General features: G+C 32.6%; 1 protein-coding gene across 1 annotated transcript in view; it reads left to right on the top strand.

Annotated features, from left to right (window-relative positions):
• B4GALNT3 (beta-1,4-N-acetyl-galactosaminyltransferase 3) overlaps positions 1-21,013 on the top strand; it is a 539,452-nt gene that overhangs the window by 318,875 nt on the left and 199,564 nt on the right. The window contains exon 12 of the mRNA XM_044087281.1: positions 4,846-6,028. Coding sequence (XP_043943216.1) covers positions 4,846-6,028 — 1,183 coding nt within the window. The remainder of the gene's footprint in view (positions 1-4,845; positions 6,029-21,013) is intronic.

Raw genomic sequence — 21,013 nt, 5'->3', positions numbered from 1 at the left:
TGCTAATACTAGTTATCATAAAGCTGATACAACTTTCTTATACATGGCTGTAAAATTCAAAATTTCCCCTCCTGCCTTCCAAATCAGTCATTTTTTGGAAATGATCCTCTTGTGATGCGTCATTTTATGTCAGTGATCCCTCCTTAATTTCAATTTCTGGCTTTTATAGCTTGACTAATACATCAGAATAATTATTTGCTGCTTTCCCTATTTTTTTTATTCTAGTCTCTCCATTTGTTTTTATGTACTCCTCTATAGTCCCGCATATTTTAAAGGCCTCCGGTTGTATCTCAAAAGTTTTCTTTTCAAAGTTGTCAGAAACCAGAAGTTATGTCTGCACCATTCACTGGTCTGTTCCTCACTAAATCTCTGTAGAGTCCTTGTTCAGAACAGCTTTCTCATTTTCTTTTGTTTTTACTTCTCATGAATTTATTTTCTTTTACATTCAGACTGAATAATCTCCAGCCAGAAACTGAATTTAAAGCAAACTGTCTTCTTTTACAGCTGTTTTCAGAAAGTGCCAGTTTTCCAGCTGGGAGAGCTCCCATTGATAAGTTTCTCAATTGGTGACCATCTTAGGAGTCACCTAATTTTGTTTTAAGGCATTTAAGAAAGACTACTGCCCCTTTTTTCTAGGTTTATCCATTTTTCCTGACTGTCACTAAAAGATGAAAATCTTAGGTTACAGAGATGTGTGTAAACTATCAACGTGAATTGTTTTTTAGTCACCGATTTAGAGCTGGAAAAATTTACCATATGAAATAACCAAAGTAAATAGCTTCATCTCTAAGCTGATGAATTTGTGAGATTAAATATGACATTTCATAATAGCAAACTATGCAGATAATTTTTAGCACCTTTATTGACACGTGTGTGTGTGTGTATATATGTATATATATATATATATATATATATATGTGTGTGTATACACACACACACACACACACACACACACACACACACACACACACACACACACCAGCAATCCAGAATTACATATATTGATCAATTTCTGACTTCCCTTAAACCTTCTGCACACTATTGGTATGGATGCGTTGTTCTCACAATTTCCATTTTTTTCTGTTTAATTTGCTCCTACCTTTTTCTAAAGATCCCACTTCCATTTTTTTTAATCTGTTGCAATATTCACTACTTCAAATACAATTGGTTTAGACTTTGATTTCCATTTTTTATTAATTGCTTTTTTGGCAACAACCAGAATTAAACTTAACTAGGTCTGTCTATATCTAAGCAATTCAAATTCTAGCTACCAGCCAAAAAAATAATTTCCCTAGTTGCATCCATTTGCTCACCCAATTTTTCTGACAGAGTACTTTGTGGAGAATTTTTGAAGTCTGCCAACTCATTACACTCCCAAAACATATGTCCCAATTACCTGTTTCTTCCCTATCATACCTCCAGCATTTGCCATCTACCTGAGGAAATATTCTTTGGAGTCTACTTGGGGTATAAAAATACATATGCAAACACTTCCAAGCAAAAATCCTAAATCTTCTAGACTTTGTTGCATATTTGGGAGCCATACATATGTCTTTCCATTGTTTCCCTGTGAATTACGTATCCGATCTCTCTTCCCAATCCTCTATAAACTCCTGTGATTGATTCCTATAGTTAAAGTGCAGTATTTTATATGCCCTGCTAATTATCCCTTTTTAACAGCAGCTTCTGTTCTAGATTCAACTAAATACTCAACCAGAGTAGATCTTTCACTTAGGATTCCCCTATTCCCGTCTCTTTTCCTGTACTCTGATAGCAGTGCCTGACAGGGATCTGTAGCCTGCATTAAGAATGTCTTCTTGGCGTGTTCCCACTCTGTTACTCTCTCTATTTATTTTTCTCTCCGGTACCTTATTTCCTTTGCCAGTTTTCTCCAGTAAATTCTAGCCTCCTGTTGCCTATTCTCTGTATCCCTAATTGCACTCATCCCTATTGGCATCATTTCCTTTCTCCCTTCTCATGTTGGCTTAATTACTATGCAGATATTTTAGGCATTTTGTTTGAATTTTTTGTGTGTATGTTTCCCATATGCCTTTTGGACTACCACAAGTAACTCCTATGTAGGTTATGTTTATTTTTCACACATTTCTCTTCAGGTGTTTAATCAAAAGGAAAATAGTATATTGCAAAAGAATGATAATTTATTGTCAAACCAAGTAACTTGATTTTTTGGCACAAACATCTTTCTAAAGGCATTAAATTGTCCTTTTTATAAAATAAATGATGTAACACCATGTGTAAACTATAAACAAATACTTAAGGGAATTCCCACTTAAAGAGGTGATCAGTTGATTAAAACAACAACACAATCATCCTTTATCAAATGCCATCAGCTCATGTTAGTATTTAAACCAGGACCGGCCTTTGGTCAGCTGTATCTCTAGACAAAAGGGCTCTACAGTACCCTTCACCATCACTGGGTGCCCACATCCTAGTCTACCTGCATCATCCAGATTACGGTTTTCTTCATTTTTCTCACAGTTCGTCTTACTCTTCGATTCTTCCTGTATTCATTCAACTCATTTTAAAGAAACATTTCTTTATTACAATCAATCAATCAATCAATAAATAAATACTCAAAAAGTGCCTCTGCTAGAGTGGCGCCCTAATCAGCAGGCTAGGTGGCCTATGTCTAAGGCCGGACATGATTTAAACTTTCAGGATTAAGACTGTCATATTTTAAAATAAATTCAGACCTCTTGGTTAAAACATTTCCCCCAATCTGTCAGATGCATTTGTAAAACTACAGATTGTATAACAGCAACATTAACAGCACATGTTCAATTTTATTTCTTTAACCTTTCATATGGTCTTCTCAGTGTGTCAACAAGATGGAATGTAATCATAATAAATACCATAAATTACAACTTTTCTTTCACAATTGCACTTAGAATTAAAAAAATTATCCATGACCATTAATCTAACAGCAGTTCCCTTCTCCCATAAATTTACAAATTCTGCACCAACCACAATTAAACATGCCAGGACAGGTTAACTTCTTGGTAGTTAGTATTATTTTGTCCTACAAGCTTGGAACTTTTGTGTATGAAAATATTCAAATCTTTAGCAATACCTTACACAAAGTTAAACCTAAGGATGCACATACCTCCAAACTGGTAGCCCAAAATAACACATCAAAAATACTTCAGGTGCAGCTAACATTGGGTAAGACAGCGATTCAGGTCGTATCCTGCTAAAGGTCCCCAACAACATGTGTGTGCCAGTTCCTTAGAATAACATTTTACATATGTCAGAAAACTATACTGTAAACTGTCACCACATACATGTGCTGTTAGTAGTGCTACTTTTCTATAGCCAGTTGGATGTTTCTTTGCAAATATCATCCTTTTGCTGCAAACTGTCTTTTTTTTACTTGTAGGATTAAATAGACAGTAAAATGCCTTTTTATTATTGTTATATAAAATATGTATCCTTTGTGCATATTTTCCTGCTGCTATGGTGACTAGAAATAAACGCATAATTTCCATTTAAGGTCTAAGCAGTAAAATTTCTTTCATTATTTTGACATATATTTCTGTGGTTACACTTAAGTGTTTACTCTGTCACTGTTTGGAAAATAATGCCATTTACTATATTCAGGGCTTATCAGTAGACTGACCCCCCAATCTATGAATAACCCTATGTATATATAATGATTAGCTGTAGCCCCATCTCCATATAAAGTTTTGACTGTGGTTGGAGCCCTTCTCCTGTGTCCTGTGTTTGAGTCTGATTACATTTTACTATGTAATTAATCAGTTTTAAATTTATTGCAGTCAAGTGGATCAAAAAATATGGGAAGCTTTGCCACAACACCCCCTACTACTTATTTAAACTAACTCCAAAATTGCACTACAACTGGGAATGGGCAAAACCCAAACCCAGCTGTACTTGCGGTATCACAGAATTACCCGCTTCCTATGTGTGATCTTCTGTGTTTCGCTGTTATGACTGCAGTATTCTGCTGTTTCAACCTTTTGAGGTCACTGTTCTGAATGTTGATATTCTGACCATTCAGTGTTCTAAAAGGGACACACACACATACACACACACACACACATATATATATATATATATATATATATATATATATATATATATATATATATATATATATACATGGATCCCTATTGAATGATCGAAATTTCAAAACTTCGAATCTCATATGGCTGGGTCCATATGATCGAAGTTTTAATACTTCGAACATGCAAAAAAAAAGAAGAAATTAATACATGTTTATGCAGAGGGGCAAGCCCCCCTACACCCCCCACACCCCCACTATTTAAATATACCAACTCCAAGATTGCACTACAGTGAGGAAAAGGGAAAATTCCCATTCCATGCTGTATGGAGATCTCCGTTTAGTTGTTCGAAGTTTTAAAACTTCGATCATATGGTGTCGGCCATATGAAATATGAAGTTCTGAAACTTTGGTCACCTAAATGGGACCTACATATATATATATATATATATATATATATATATATATATATATATATATATATATATATATATATATATATATACATACACACACACCCACACACGTATATATTTGAATGTATAAATGCGTAATGTACTGTTTCTGAACCCTTCCTTCATATCTCAGTACATTTTAACATTTAGTGAGCTATTTTCAGCTTTACTGCTTATCAATGGACTCCCGACCCACTAAACTGTCAACTTTTATTTGTCCAAAACTTAGCTGTCATGTTATGGTGGAGGATTATTCTAGGAACTGTTCTTTCTGCCATGTATCATTAACATGAAGCGTGAATTGTACTAGTTAGCGCTGACTTTTTTTTTTCTTTTATTCATTTTTTCTAGATAAATATTTCTATGTTTCAGACACGGAGGAGGAGAATGAATATGTTTATGAGGATGAGCATAAAGACAAAGAGCAGCAAGCTAAGAAAACAGAAGAAGGTGAGGAAGATGAGAAGGAGGTACATGTGAAAGCAGAAATACAGGATGACAATGGTGAAGGTTATCAGGGTGATACACAAGAAAAACAACAGAAAGACTACGGAGATGATGTTGATGATTATAACATGAACAGAAAACGGAAACTGTTCTCAGTTGACAATTATGCTGAAGTCCCAATAATAGTTCCCAGAAGGAAAAAATCATCTGTAAAGAGTCTTCGTGTAGACCCAGTAAACCAAACTAAAAGTCCACAGAGTGATAAGCCAGATTTTGGTGAGGAATTCACAACAAAGTCATCAGTTAAAGTGGATGGAAAGGGGGCTACATCAAAGCAACACACCATTAAGAAAAAACGCAAAGTTCATAAACAACAATCTAAAATGCATATTGTGCATCAAGAAGTGACAGAGCAAGAAAGTATGACCCAAACAGCAGTACTGAAGGTGACAGTAACTAGTAAAATGACTACCATTCATGTACCTAAGGAGGGAGAACCACCTGCATTCAGGAGTAGTCTAAATGGAACTGCAAAATCTAATATTACAGAACACCGTAGGAAAAAAATAAGTAAAACAAAAAGCTTAGATTTTAAGTTGAAAATGAAGGATAGAGACCATGAATCCAAAACACTGGAAACCAAGCTACATAAGACCGTTGGCATTTCTCCTGAGGATCAAAACTTGGTTACTGCATACCCGATGAAAGAAAAGCTGAAGCTCAAAAAGAAAGCTGTGTCACAAGACAGTGAACATAATCGTTTCACTAATGTGAAGTTACACCAAACTAATTCTTTTTCCAACGGTACAGTTGTCACTTACGGTCCAGTGGAGGAAACCGTGACTGCAGAAGGAGATGAAGTGGACAATGAAGAAGAAGAATTGGAAACATTATCACATAAGGCTTTATATGACCAAGCAGTGAACTGGGGGCAGACTTTCAGTGTGGAAAACCTTGATTTCCATACCTTGCGTAATGACTGGATTGACCTTTCTTGCAATGTTTCTGGGAACCTTCTTCTACGTGAGGATGAGGTCCTGAATCTGGTGGATGCCTTCATGAATAATCTTAATGACGGGAGTAATGGGTGAGTCATAAATATTTAGTTATAGGCATGACTCTCTCTAATGTCCTCAGCTGGGTCTAATGCTGCTTTAGTTTTAAGTTTTATAAATTTGGCATTGTTCATAAAGAGGCATTTTTTCAGCAGGTTGCATGAATATTGAAATATACAATCTTTTCAAAGATGTTTGACTTTTCATTACCAGGCGTATTCCTTTTTTTCAAAACATGTTTATTGTTTTAACATATAAGAGAAATATCATAACAATTTAATACAAGTAATTAAAAATAGGTATTATTATAATATTCAACAAAACAACTAAAGTATTTACAAAGACATCCACTACAATCAGATCAATTAATTAAACTAAAATACCATGCTATTGAAATTAACATTTTTTTAACAAATTTTGTAAATTATCCCATACAATAAAATAAGATGTTTTTCTGTTTGTTCTAGTCCTAATTGTGTTTATTTCCATATGGCACACTATATTCATAACATTTTTAAATTCATTGAACGAAGGAGGTGTATCTGAAATCCAATTTCTAGTTATTATTTTCCTAGCCACTGCTAGAATAGACCATAACAAGGGAAGCTTAACCTTTTAACACTTTGAGGTACAGGTGTGTTGAATAATATAAGAGATTTAGAAATAATGAAATTATCTGTAAAAGAGCCTGCAAAAATTCATTAATTGACTTCCAGTATTCTTTCAATTTTATACAGTCATAAAACATATGAGCCCAGTCAGCATTAATTTCTACATTATATCTCTTACATAGATTATCTTTATTATTTATTTTATTCATCATCAAAGGTGTATAAAAGATCTATGTAAAAATTTCCATGTATAAAGTCTCCAGACAATGGAAGACGTAGTTCTATAAGCAGATTCCAATATATATTGTTTATCTTGTTGATTTGGTGGGTCCCCATTAATAGAAGTGAAATAATTCCAGTATGAATCTACACTGTAAAAGTTTCTTGTCTGATAACTTTATGTATGTATGAAAGTTTACCTTTATCAGAAACTTTATGTTGTAAATTTAATATCAAGTAATCAATCAGTGTTGGAATAGATTCTTTAACAGTTATAGACATTAAATCTATTTTATTAATGAGATGTTGTCTAAAGGTCTGAACCTCTAACCAGTAAGTTTCTCTTAGATCAAATTCTTGTTTTAAGAAATCTAGATTTTTAACTTTATTATCAGATATCAACTGATACCAGTACTTTAGATCATTATCTATAGCTAAATGAGTTCCTTCAGAAGTAGATGACAAAAGCATACCCTGAGTATACATTATAGGAAATACAATAAAATTCCATTCCCTATACTTAGGGTGCATGAATATAAAGTTACGATAACTAATAATAATATTTAATGGGTAACAAACCATATGTTTAGGTGTAATAGGTGAAGTACAAAATTCCTTTAGTAACCATAACATGGAGTTATTTACAATCATATTTTTATGTGTTAAGGAGATTTTCATGAAGTGTATACTAATTAGCTCCCAATAATCTTTCCATTTTGTGACATATGACTGATCTATTAATAAAGTAATAACTTTTACAATAGAAGAGATAGTATATAAATTAAAGTCTGGAAAAGAAATACCCCTTGAGACCAGCTATTAGTATGTTTCTTTAATGCAATCCTAGGTCTATTAGGTGCCCATAAGAAATTTAACATTAGTGTGTTCAGTTTCTTGATAATTATTTTTGTAGGTGGAAGTATTATTGATTGTATTAAGTATAAAATCTTGGGGAATATTATCATTTTAATAATTGTAAGTCTCTCCTCCATAGTAAAAAAACATATTATTCCAGGTATTAAAAGATTTTGTATATTAAGAAAACAGGTATTATAATTATTATATATAATAGATTTAATATCTTTAGATAGTATTATACCTAAATAAGTTATCTGACCTGAATTGGGTACATATTTAGTAAAATCACTAATGAGAATATTTTTTGTGTCTATATAGGTAGTATTTTAGTTTTTCTTCATTGAATATTAAACCAGAAATACTTTTAAAATTCATCATGTTATCAAATAGAGACTGTATAGAAGAATTAGATCCTGCTGATGTAATTAGAACATCATCTGCAAAAAGTAGAATTTTGGATGTTGTATTTTCATCTATTTCAAAACCCTCTGTCAGTACTGTTTCTGATCAAATTAGCCCAAGGCTCCATTACTAAAGTGAATAATAGTGGAGAAAGTGGACATCCTTGTTTTGTACCTTTAAGAATGGGTATTTTTTGTGAAACATATGTTCCTACCTTAATATAAGCCAACGTTCCTTTGTATAAATGTTCAATTAGATTTACAAATGCATCCGAGAAGTTTGTGCACTTCATTAAGGTAAACAGATAGTCCCAACTTACTGAATCAAATGCTGAACTTATATCAAGACTAATAAGTGTTATATCTTTCTTTTTCCTATTTGCAAAATCTATTAATGTTAAAGTTCTTCTTATATTGTTAAAGTTCTTCTTATATTATCAAAAGTATTTCCATTTACAATGAAGCTTGTCTGATCTATATCTATAATGCCGGGAATGATTGTCTTCAATCTATCAGCAAAGATATTCATAAACATTTTATAATCAACATTAAGTAATGAGATGGGCCGATATGAAGAACATCTAGTTGGATCTTTATTAGGTTTTAAAATTGGCGAAATAAATGTATATTGCCAAGATGGGGGGGGTTATTAACTCAGTTTGGGCCAAAATAAAAACCTTATGTATTAATGAATATGTATTTTTAGAAAGGATTTTATATATCTCTGGTATAATACCATCATTACCCGGTGCTTTGTTTGATTTAAACTTATTTATTTGTGTAATAACTTCTGTATATGAAATACTCTTGTCCAATAGTTTAATCTGTTGTTTATTAAGGTTTTTATTCATATTTGTGGTTATAAACTCCTTTATTTTATCTTTAGGTTCCATGTTAATATTATTATGGTTAATTTTGTGAAAGTGATTTCTAAATTCATCTAGTATTTCTGGTATACTAGAAACATTCTTCTTTTTCCTTAGAGAAAAGATTTCTTTGATATGGTTTTGTTTATTCAACCTTTTTGTTTTATTTTTAAGTCTATGTAAGTATTTGGGGCTTATTGAATAAGACAAAAACTTGTATTTCTCTAAAGTTATTTTAACTTTATGAGTTAAAATTTCTTTGTATTTCTCATTTAGTTTGTTTATTTCTTCAATAACTTTCTTGTCCATAATATTTTCTTTATTATTATGGTTATAAGTGTCTAATTTACTTTGAATATCTAACAATTCCTTATCCCAAGATTTCCTTTTATTATTATACCATCTGATACTTTGTCTATATAGATATGATTTTAAGGCATCCCAAACATAAACAATGGAGACTTCAGGAGTGTTATTTATGTCTAAAAAATGTTTTACTTCTGAAAGTATATATTCTTTATAGTCTTTTAGTTGAGTTAAGTATGCTGGTATCCTTTGATCTGAACATTGAGTATTTTTTATCATGAATTCAAAAACAATTGAATTATGATCAGATATAGGACATGAAATGATTTTGGAATTAATTAAATCTGTTACCATCTGGTTAGAAATAAAGACCCTATCTATTTTTGAATAAGTTTTGTATCTGTTAGAAAAAAGGTGTATGGTAATGATTTTGAATCTATCTGATTATTAATATCATTCAAATGATAAGAATTAGCAAAATCCTTTAAATGTTTTGCATTAGATGTAATTCTTCTTTCCTATAGTGGTAGTATCACTTTCATGTAGTATACAATTAAAGTCACCAGCTAAAATAATATCTCCTATAGAGAATGATATGATCTTATCAAGATGATGTTTCACTGTATTAATACCAATTCCAGGTATCCAATATAGATTAATTAAAGTGTAAGTCTTCCCATTAATTTGTATTGTAACCATACAAAACATTCCTTTGTCATCCTGATAAGACTTAATGGTTTTAGGAATGGGCATACTTTTATTCCATAAAATAGCCACTCCTCTTTTTTCTGAGTGTGCTCTGAACTAACCAATACTGTATATTTGTTTGTGGCTAGTTTATCAATATCTTTTTTCAAGAGATGGGTTTCTTGTAGGAAGACTAAGTTGGCCTTATGTAAATTAATGTATCTTATTAGGCTTGCCCTTTTACATGGATTATTCAATCCATTAATGTTTAAAGAAATTCCTTTTAAAGATGTCATTTGGCATTTTTAAAACTTAAGAATCTTATGATCAAAATAACAAATAACAAGATAAGTAATGTTACATCTCCTCCTTTAGGTGTACCTTTAAATATAGCTGTATTTATTGAATCTCTTATGGGATTTCGTATAGGATTCAATTTTGTTTGTAGTGACAATGAATGTACAAAATATATTGTGGATGTCAAAACTATATACAAATAACAATGAACAAGTGAAAATAATGTAAGGATTAAACCTTGCATCCAGCCTGGAGTTGTAAACTCCAACTTAGAGTAGTATTTACCACTCAAGTTAACCCCTACCCTAAGCAGCAGTACGTCAGCTACCACCTTATCAATTTAATACTAGTTATATTTAACTGAAGTTAACAGTTTTCAATTCAATTATCTAGCAAGACAAGACTACACATTTGGTAAAACAGCATCATATAAACTAAAATAAACCTTTTTTTTTTTTTTTTAACTGTTCATACTACTATATACATCCATGTAATATAAAACACTTGTATGCAAATAGCATTCAAATAATCTTGATGTTAGAAATCAAGAGGAGAAAAATAAGTTCTAACATTCATTTAAATCAAAAACTTTGGCTAATATGATTCAGACGTTACATATATTAGGATGCATCTATTTTCTGTCATGTAAATACAGTTAACAGCTTCCAAAAACCTTGAATTGCTTGTATATGAGCATTTACTCAAACTCATTATTGCCAATAGAATAAAATATTGTATTCATAGAAATTGTTATAAATCATACTTCATAGTTAAGCAGATTCTCAGAAACATTTATATACATATCTACATACACACACATACACACACACACACATATATATATATATATATATATATATATATATATATATATATATATACATACATACATACACACATACACACACATATACACATATACATATATATATATATATATATATATATATATATATATATACACATGCATACACACACACATACACACACACACACACACACACATACACACACACACACACATACACACACACACACACACACACACACACACACACACACATACATATATATATATATATATCTGATCTGACTGAGTTGTATCTTTACTGAGCACCATCTTACATTGCTGTCCCTTCAATAAATCTGTCTGCTTTATACAAAATAATGCACAGCAAACACATTTTAGTAACCAGATTTTACAAACATGCTATACTACTGCTTTAAAATATATCACATGACAATTTCTTCCAGTATAGAGTTATAAAATTATTTATGCTTGTCAATCAGATGAATTAAATGAGTTATAGTAATGTATATGTTTGGGACATAGGTTTTAACACATATTATTAATCTGCTATTCCTGTATCTGTGATGTGTCAGTGTGATATCTAGGTCAAAGGTGAGACCAGCTGCTTTCAGCTTCTCTGTGAGAATTCTGAGAGTTGAAGCTTTTGAAGTAGCTCATGGACACTGTGCATGAGACAGCCCACATCCCAGATTGTCTCTCTTAACATTTTGGCGGAAACTTATTAAAACTAGTGACAAACATTCATTTAGCAGTGTAAATGCATCTAAACATGACAAAACCTTCACAATGCATTCTACAGGTTATTACAGACTCTATGCAAGTGAAATCAAGCCCAAAATTATTAATAAGTAACAAAACTCAACATTTTTGTCCCAACTCAACTCCTATGCGAATCTTATTATTTACTGTGTCTATATGATCAAAAGTATTTCTATATATTAATAAAGAAAAGAAAAGAGAGTAGAAAGTAAAAGGGTGTAAGGCAGAAATAAAAAAAAATGTAAGAGAAAGCTATAAGAAGTATATACAATAGAATATTACTTACTGTTTATATTAATAGAGTTAAAAATAAAACATATTATTTACTATTATTTAGTTCTAATTATTATTAGTTAAAGCATGACAGATTATTTACAAACAAGCATAAGCAGTGTAATCAAGAAAGTATAATTAGGTAGTGTCATTCCTGTATCTGTGATGTGTCAGTGTGATATCTAGGTCAAAGGTGAGACTAGCTGCTTTCAGCTTCTCTGTGAGAATTCTGAGAGTTGAAGCTTTTGAAGTAGCTCATGGACACTGTGCATGAGACAGCCCACATCCCAGATTGTCTCTCTTAACATTTTGGCAGGAAACTTATTAAAAACTAGTGACAAACATTCATTTAGCAGTGTAAATGCATCTAAACATGACAAAACCTTCACAATGCATTCTACAGGTTATTACAGACGCCATGTAAGTGAAATCAAGCCCAAAATTATTAATAAGTAACAAAACTCAACATTTTTGTCCCAACTCAACTCCTGTGCAAATCTTATTATTTACTGTGTCTATATGATCAAAAGCATTTCTATATATTAATAAAGAAAAGAAAAGAGAGTAGAAAGTAAAAGGGTGTAAGGCAGAAATAAAAAAAAAATGTAAGAGAAAGCTATAAGAAGTATATACAATAAAATGTTACTTACTGTTTATATTAATAGAGTTAAAAATAAAACATATTATTTACTATTATTTAGTTCTAATTATTATTGGTTAAAGCATGACAGATTATTTACAAACAAGCATTAGCAGTGTAATCAAGAAAGTATAATTAGGAATAGCATCTGAAGAACATATAAACTTTTAAAGGAAAAAAAATGTATCAAATTACTGACCTTATTTTTCCTCTTCAGAAAGAGAAACAAGTTAAATTACCGCTTGCCATTAAATCTCTAGATATTTTGACTAGTTATGAAACAAAACATTTCTTTGCACACAGAGAATAACTTTGATTAAATCTTTTTCAAAATATTTGTTGCTTCTTGGAAATGCAGGAACTATATTTAAAAAGATTAATAATAAAATAAAATGATGAGAGAGAAAAAAAAACATAGTACAAATCATTTGTTTTTTAGTCTCTTCTTCTTCTCTGAAGTCTTCCACGAAGTTTCAGTTGCCAGTCTCTTTAACGAAGGACTAGCCCATTCCATTTCTTCTATTTTTCCAAAATCTTATTTTTTGATAAACAGTAAAGCAGAGTCTAAGTCATCGAAAATTTTAGGACCATCAGGAAGGAAGATTTTAAGCTTGGCAGGAAACAGAAGGTATGTTTTAAACTGTGCTTTTTTAAGCTCCCTTATTAGTGGCAGAAAAACTTTTCTTTTAGCTAATACCATGGAAGAATAGTCCTTGTCAAAACGCACAGTTGTTTCATTAATCTTAACAGGAGCTTTAGCCCAAGCAGATTTAAGAACCATCTCTTTATCAAAAGATGATAGAAATCTAACTATAACTGATCTAGGATAGTTTTTGTTAGAGTTAGTATTAGCTATAGATCTATGTGCTCTTTCGATACCAAAAGAGAATGCTTCTGGTAAATCTAAAGTTTTAGGGAGCCATGTTGTTAAAAATGAAGTAATATTGTTACCTTCAATATTTTCTGGCAGTCCAAAAATCCTAATGTTATTGCCTAGATCTATTTTCCAGGTCATCCAGCTTTGTTTGTAAATGTGTATTTTGTTTCAGCAGAAACTCAATGTTGATTTCCTCTTCTTGTATTCTATTTTCCATGTCATTCACAGCTTCTTCTATGCCTGTCATCTGGATCTTCTGTTGTTGCAGGTCCATATGTAACAAGTCTATTTGTTTTGTAGTTTTTTCTATGAAAGTGTCTATTTTAGTATCCATTTTATCCATCTTAGCAGTAAGTTGCTGGACTATAATTATCAGAGACTGAAGTTCTTTCTTGATGCTGGAGTCTTGAGAATTTGTCTTACTGGAACTCATTTCAGATTGAAAATTTCCAAAGTAATTTCTGACAGGAATATTATTAAGATTTCCTTTCTTTTTTAGATATAGTTCAAGAACTATATAAAACAAACATATTTAGAAAGAAAATTACTTCAAGAATTAATTTTTTAAGTAATTAATTCCTGTCAATGTAATGAAATTGGTGGAGCTGAAGAAATCTGCTGCTATCCTGTGTTCATCCTTGGCCACGCCCCCCCCCCCCACCAGGCGTATTCCTGAGAACATTAACAGGCAACAGTATCAGCTATTATCATGTAATTAAATACAAAGATCATACAGTACCGTCAGTTGCAGCAGAGTAGTTACTGCACTGAATACCACAGCAGGTTGATGAGAAAGAGTTAAGCAAATAATATTTTCTAGAATGTCTTTGCAGCAAGAAAGTATTGCTAGGACTTTTGATACCATTGTCTCTTGACCATCTGGTAAGCTTTTTGTCCAGCAGTATTCTGGAGGAGTATTCCATTACCTATGTTAGCACGCATATGGCTACTGTCCATTTTGTATACATAATGTAACTACTGTATGTTTTGCTTATTTTAAGTGAGTTTTTTTGTCCATTACATGTTTGTCAATTGTGTTAGCTTTTTTAGCTTACTTTTCTTGCTGAATTACATTGACAGCATTTTATTTTTAGAAAGAACCCAGACTAGAGTGTGACTGTGCAGCCTATAATACAAAACTTCCAAAATGCCAACAGCAGGATCACATAGTGCGATAATGGTCACAACAGGGAAAAAGCTTCAGTAAAATTTCAGTGAAAGCTCTAAAAGATTTTGAATTCCAAAGCAAGCGGGGGCTACAGGTTTACAAATTTCCAAATGGATTGATTGCAGGTTCAGAGGCACACAAGGACATTTTAGGACTGTATCATAAACATGGAATTGAATTGATGCAATACATTTTCAAGTTTAATAATGTATGTATTAGCAGTTTAATGAATTAAGTGACTTACATAATTATATTACCAATGATTTATTGTTTGAACACAACTGTATGAAATATGAAAACGTTTAACAAACTTGAGCTGCAGGTCAGTATAAAGTTAAATAAAAAACTGGAAAAGTTAATGAGAGATCATTTAAAATATGCAAATCATAAAGCCTCCCCAAGTTCCCTCATGGTAAGAACGACATGTATTGGGTCAAAATGATGGAATAACACTAATGACTATGAAATTAATGACTTATATCCAAGGGCACAATTTGAGACACACACATACAGAAAATGTTTATAATTCAGTTCCCCAAGACATTCCATTAGAATCTAATTTGGATTTGGAATTTCCCCCACTTAATGGTCTGAATGGATTGAAAACCAAAATAGGGATTTTTTTTAGCAAATTCTCCAACCCACCAAGTCACAGAGGATGGAGCAGTAGAAAGGGGAAGAGGAAGAACAACTGGAGAAACTAAAGGGCGACAACGTTAACACTGGGAGTCCAATACAATATAATACTAGTGGAATTGTAAGCATAAATGGAGGTATAGTACTTTCCTACCGAGGATTTAAAATATTTAATTATACAGATTTGGTCATTACTCCAGTACATTATTTTCTCTTCAATAAAGGTTTTAAGTTTGTCCTTACTCCTAGGTTTGATATTGCAGATAGCATTATTGAACTTAAATTATTCACTCATAAACTTAACTTTACATTGAATGCTTCTGATAAGGAATGATGAGAAGTGTAATTTTATGTGTAACGTAACCTACAATTAGAGTATGTACAACCCCCCCCCCATTAAATCCTACCATTGCTGTTTTTGAAAAAGCATGTGAAAAAGATTTGTATGACTTAAAACATTCTCAATTACCCAGCTGTTACAATCTCACCAAGGATGAAAAAGCATTAATGAACCAGCTCAGAGGGAATACCTCACTTAGAATGATGAAATCAGATAAAGGTGAGGGCATTGTTATTGTTGGCAAATTTGATTATAGTTGTAACATTTGTAATGTTATAGGACACTGGCAAATATGTGACAGTGTCCAGAAATATAATTTTTGTAGCATATAAAACAGATTGTTCATTGTTCCTAGACAATGCCTTTTTACAAGGGGTTATTGACTTGGAAACGTGTAGATTTTTGGTTAACAAATCTCCTTATATCCCCACCACCTTTGGTGTACTGAAAGTATATAACAACATTTGGTGTTTACCTTACCATTTAATCGTAGCAGTGAACAATTCCAAAATTTACCCTCTTGCAATATATCTTGACTGAATTTTAAAGGAGTCAATAAAACCAGCTGACAATATTTTAAAGGACTCCTGGGATTTTATTACAAAAATGCAAACTTAATTTTTTAGTAATATAACCAGTTTCTCTAAGGTGGACGTTATTGACCTTTTCGCCTCTTTACCTGACTGATCAGGTTTAGAGTTGTTTCATAATACTGTTACTTAACACAGAGAGCCCAGTTATACATTTTGTTACTGAATTAATGGAATTGATTTTTTAACAACTTTATATTTTTTTGAGGGTGAGTACTATAGGCAGGTAAAAGTTATAGCAGTAGGTGCTAGTTACACATCCATGTGTGCTAACCTTGTCCTGTATAGCTGGGGAAAAACTTTTATTTTGGAATCCCTTTATTCCAAAGATTGGTACATATACTTACAATTCCTGGATGATATGTTTATTTTATGGAAGGAGTCAGATTTTAACAAACATTCAGATTTTGTAACTTACATAAACAACACTGCCCCTTATTTGTCCTTTACAGGCCACCATGCCACAGACTCTATAGATTATTTGGATGTGACAATTTTTAAGCATGTTTTGGTTCTAAAATATTTAGAATGTCTACCATTTCCAACAGCTACCTTGACTACCACAGTTGCCACCAAAAACTGGTTAAACATAACATTTTTAATGGGCAACTAGTTAGAGCAGCTTGTATATATTCTGATTGTAATTACTTTAAAAAAATGGAAGTAGAGTTTGTGATTAAGATGTTTTTGGATGGAGTTTACCCACCTGACCTTTTGAATGGCATTAGACAGGAATTTGTGTAATGTTGGGGAACCAGACACACCATTGTTGGGACAAGATGTATATATGCAATCTTCATCAACTAATGAGTTACATATATGTAACAACACACCTAAATCTAATTTTTCATATTCTTTAGTTGTGCTTGTAGTGGTTTTGTTAATAAAATGAAAGATACTATTGCAGAAAATTTGGAGCATCTTTAAGATTGACAAAGCTATTTATAAGTCTTTAGGTACAACCCCCCACTTTTTGGGATAAAGCAGGTAAAAACTAACAATTTTTTGAACATTAACCCAATGTTATCACAAAGGAGACACATAACGGTACAATAAAATGTGGCTCATATAATCAGTTTAGCTATATTTTGGAAGTGAGTGAGATTGTGTTGAGAACCCCATCCATTAAGGTAAAATTAGGTGATGGAAATTGTACCACTAAGGGAGTGGTCTACATAGCTGTATACCAAAAGTGTTTGTTATATGTAGGAAAAATAGAGAGGCAGTTTCAAAAATGAATTTATGAACACTTCTATGCTATTACTAAAGGTAATATAAACAATTCCATATGTAGACATGCCCATATTTGTAACAACTTCCAAAAGTTCCTATATTAGAAGTAGTATCACTAGACAATTGAGGGGGTTAGACAATTACATTATCAACCTATCAGAAAGCAACCATAATTAACACACTAAAAAACAATTTATAAACTGTTAAAACCTTAAAGGGTACAAGTCTTTACATATGCTTTACATAGTGCTATCTCAATTTCTTAGTTTTAAGCACAGGTTTCAGGGGCATACTCTCATTAAGTCCAAGGCCTCTTTGTTAGGCCAACAGTAGAATCCATTGCAACTCTACATTTTCTGTTTTATTAACAATATCACCCATTCTCTTGTTGGTCTCTATTATCTATAGAACCTGAAACAAGAAAGTGTGTGTGTTACCCTCCTGAATAGTGTGCTTTGATAATGCACTGTAATCTAACCCTTTCTTGATACAAGTGATCACGAATGTGCTCCTTTAACCTACAGTTGGTTTTACCAACATAAAATCTAAAACATACTGTGCAATGTGCTACATACACCAAATTTTGAGTATTGCAATCTGCTATAACCTTAAGCTGCCAAAGCTTATCAGTTCCAGGATGCTTAAAGAACCTGGAGTCGTCTATGCTGTTAAAATAATTACATTCACATTTACGTGTGCCCCCCATAGTACAGCTAGCTGTTGTTCTCTTATGGTAGCACAGGTGCTACTTTAAGTTCATTCTATTCTTAAACACGAACCTAGGTTTAGACCCAATCACTGCTGAAACTCTCATCAAAGACTGCCTTAAGCTGTTCCATCTCATATATAATATCACTATCTTCACAAGTTAAACGAGATATGCCCATGGTTTGACCTCTCAAAATATTGGGGAACACATGCTGGGGATGCATGCTATCCCTGTGTAAATAGGATGGAACATAACATTCCTTTCTGAAAGCTTAGTACTAAAAGCATTGCCCTTCCTATAAACAACTATATCAAGAAAATAAGAGAAATTTATGGTAAATTAAAGAAACCCACTGCTTAAATTAGCCATGTCCAAAAATTGTCTGTGTCAACTCATCACCATGCCATGCAACAAAAATATCATGCTCCCAATGAGCCATGACTAAGTTTGCATATGACTTGGTGCAGCTCGTCTCCATTGCCACGCCAGAAACTTGCCAGTAACATTGTTCATTAAAGAAAAAAGTGTTACTCTCAAGTACCATTTCTAGTAACATACATAGGAAATCAACGTCTTGATGAAAATTTATTTGAATTAAGAAGCACTTCCTTAACCATAGTGATGCCCTCTTGATTGGGAATGCAAGTAAACAAGGACACGACATCAAGAGTTACTAAATGATCAATTTCATTCACATCAACATCATGCATGGAACCATACAGATCACGCAAAAAATGCTCTGTCTCTCTTACAATAACAGATAAAACTGCAAGCACCATTTTGAGATGAGAATCCAAATAAATAGACACTGGCTCAGCCAGCCAGCTGCTACCTGCTACTTTTGGTATAAAGCTAGGAAAATCTGTATTTTTATGAATTTTAGGCAGGCCATGTAGCTGGAGAATAACGGGGTATTCCACCATGAAGTACTCAAAGATTTGGTGATCAACCCCATACATAAACATTCATTCAAAGTGTTCACAATGCTATCTTTAATCTGCATTATTACCTTGGCATCCACTGCTCTATTTACCTCTGTATCATTCAACATGGAGCTCATGGTATTTAAGTAATAAGTAAGGTTTTAACAGTTTTTAGTGTGTTAATTATGGTTGCTTTCTAATAGGTTGATAATGTAATTGTATTTAAATATTCAATGCAACTTGATGTATGTTGTCTGAAGAAGCAGTGTTTCACTGCGAAAGTGCACACATTTTCTTGTTATTAAAGAAGTTTGGATTTTATAACGTCCATTTGGATTTATTTCTGTTGCTGATTGAGTTGGCTGTTTACACCTTGGATTTCTCACCTCTGTTGGGACTATTTTTATTTCATAAGAAGAAAAGTGTTGCAACAAGGTTTTTACGTTTTAAAGTACCCTTTTCTTTAAATAATTGAGTTTTAACAATGTGACCTTTTAAGGTATTTAAACAACTGTATTTGTATCTTGAATTGGTTCTGATGATGTCATAACATTTGAGGATGAAAGCGCTAAACTTTTCTTTTTTATTAAGCTGATATTATAATAAAATCATCAAACTGGCTTTATTTGTTAGTGGTTGCTTTGGAATTCAAAATCTTTTAGAACTTTCACTGAAGTTTTTTTCCCGGTATGACTGTTATCAGCACTACATGAGCCTACTGCTGGTATTTTGGAAGTGTTTTATTTTTAACTGATTCTTACTTGTTAGCTCTTCTGCATTAGGCCTTTCATTAAGTGAGCTTTTCTGCATAATCCTCCAGTGAGAATAGTCTCTAAACAGTTAAATTCCCAGTTAACAAACTAAATGAAAGGTCATTAGTTTGCTGACCCTCTTTCATGTTTCATTTTGTTTTACATTTGTTAACTGTGTAGGTATACTGGTCCTCAGACCTTTTCATTTATTTGTGTGTTTTTTTTTGCGGGTGTGTGTGTGTATGCATGATGCAGTTTATTTATGTATGCTTGTATGTATAAATGTATGTTTATTAATTTATTGATTAGATAAGCCTATGGGACACAATTGCCCTTTTCAGGGTAACCCAGGGACACTGTATGGTTAGGTAACTTGTTTAAAGTCACAAAGTAGGCAACCCAGGGACACTGTATGGTTAGGTAACTTGTTTAGAGTCACAAAGTAGGCAAAGGAAGGTGTAAAGAATCAAGACGTGTACCTTGGACTATAGGCAGTGGCTTGCTAACAGCTCAGACATTGATCCTCTCTGCTGCCTTTTCAGGCACAAGTTTGTTTTTCTGTTATCTATTCAAAATGTAATAGTTTTGATTGTTGACATGCTTATATCTCCTAGACAAAAAAAAACAAGTATAAGAGTGGATGGCTGGCGAATGGCTATGAACTACACAGAAGCTAGATGTTCTGCTGTGGGCATTGTCATAACTGAGAGGCCTCTTATGATTGCAAGATTTTTTTTTCAGATCATCAAAACATTTAGCCCCATTGAATGAACAATAAGTGTGGTATCTTAATGGGTAAGGTCTCCTGTCTTACAGCTCCAAGGTTTAATGATGACCTCCAATTGCTGTTTTTGTGGAGTCTGCATGTTTCCCCATATCAGTGCGGGCTTCTTTCCACATACTTTGGTTTTCTCTCATTTTCTAAAACAAAGTTGCTGATACTATATTCCAGTCTATTTGTATGGGTTTGTAACATGGGTTGTGGCAGAAAAGAGACAGAGGGACTGATTCACATAAATGATAATGAATGAAAATGTCACCTGGAAGTGCATATGCTTTCC

Source organism: Protopterus annectens, chromosome 11.part0 (assembly GCF_019279795.1).
Source record: "Protopterus annectens isolate FY-2018-M chromosome 11.part0, PAN1.0, whole genome shotgun sequence".
Classification (NCBI taxonomy): Eukaryota; Metazoa; Chordata; order Ceratodontiformes; family Protopteridae; genus Protopterus; species Protopterus annectens.
This window is presented reverse-complemented; position numbering and strand designations above follow the sequence as displayed.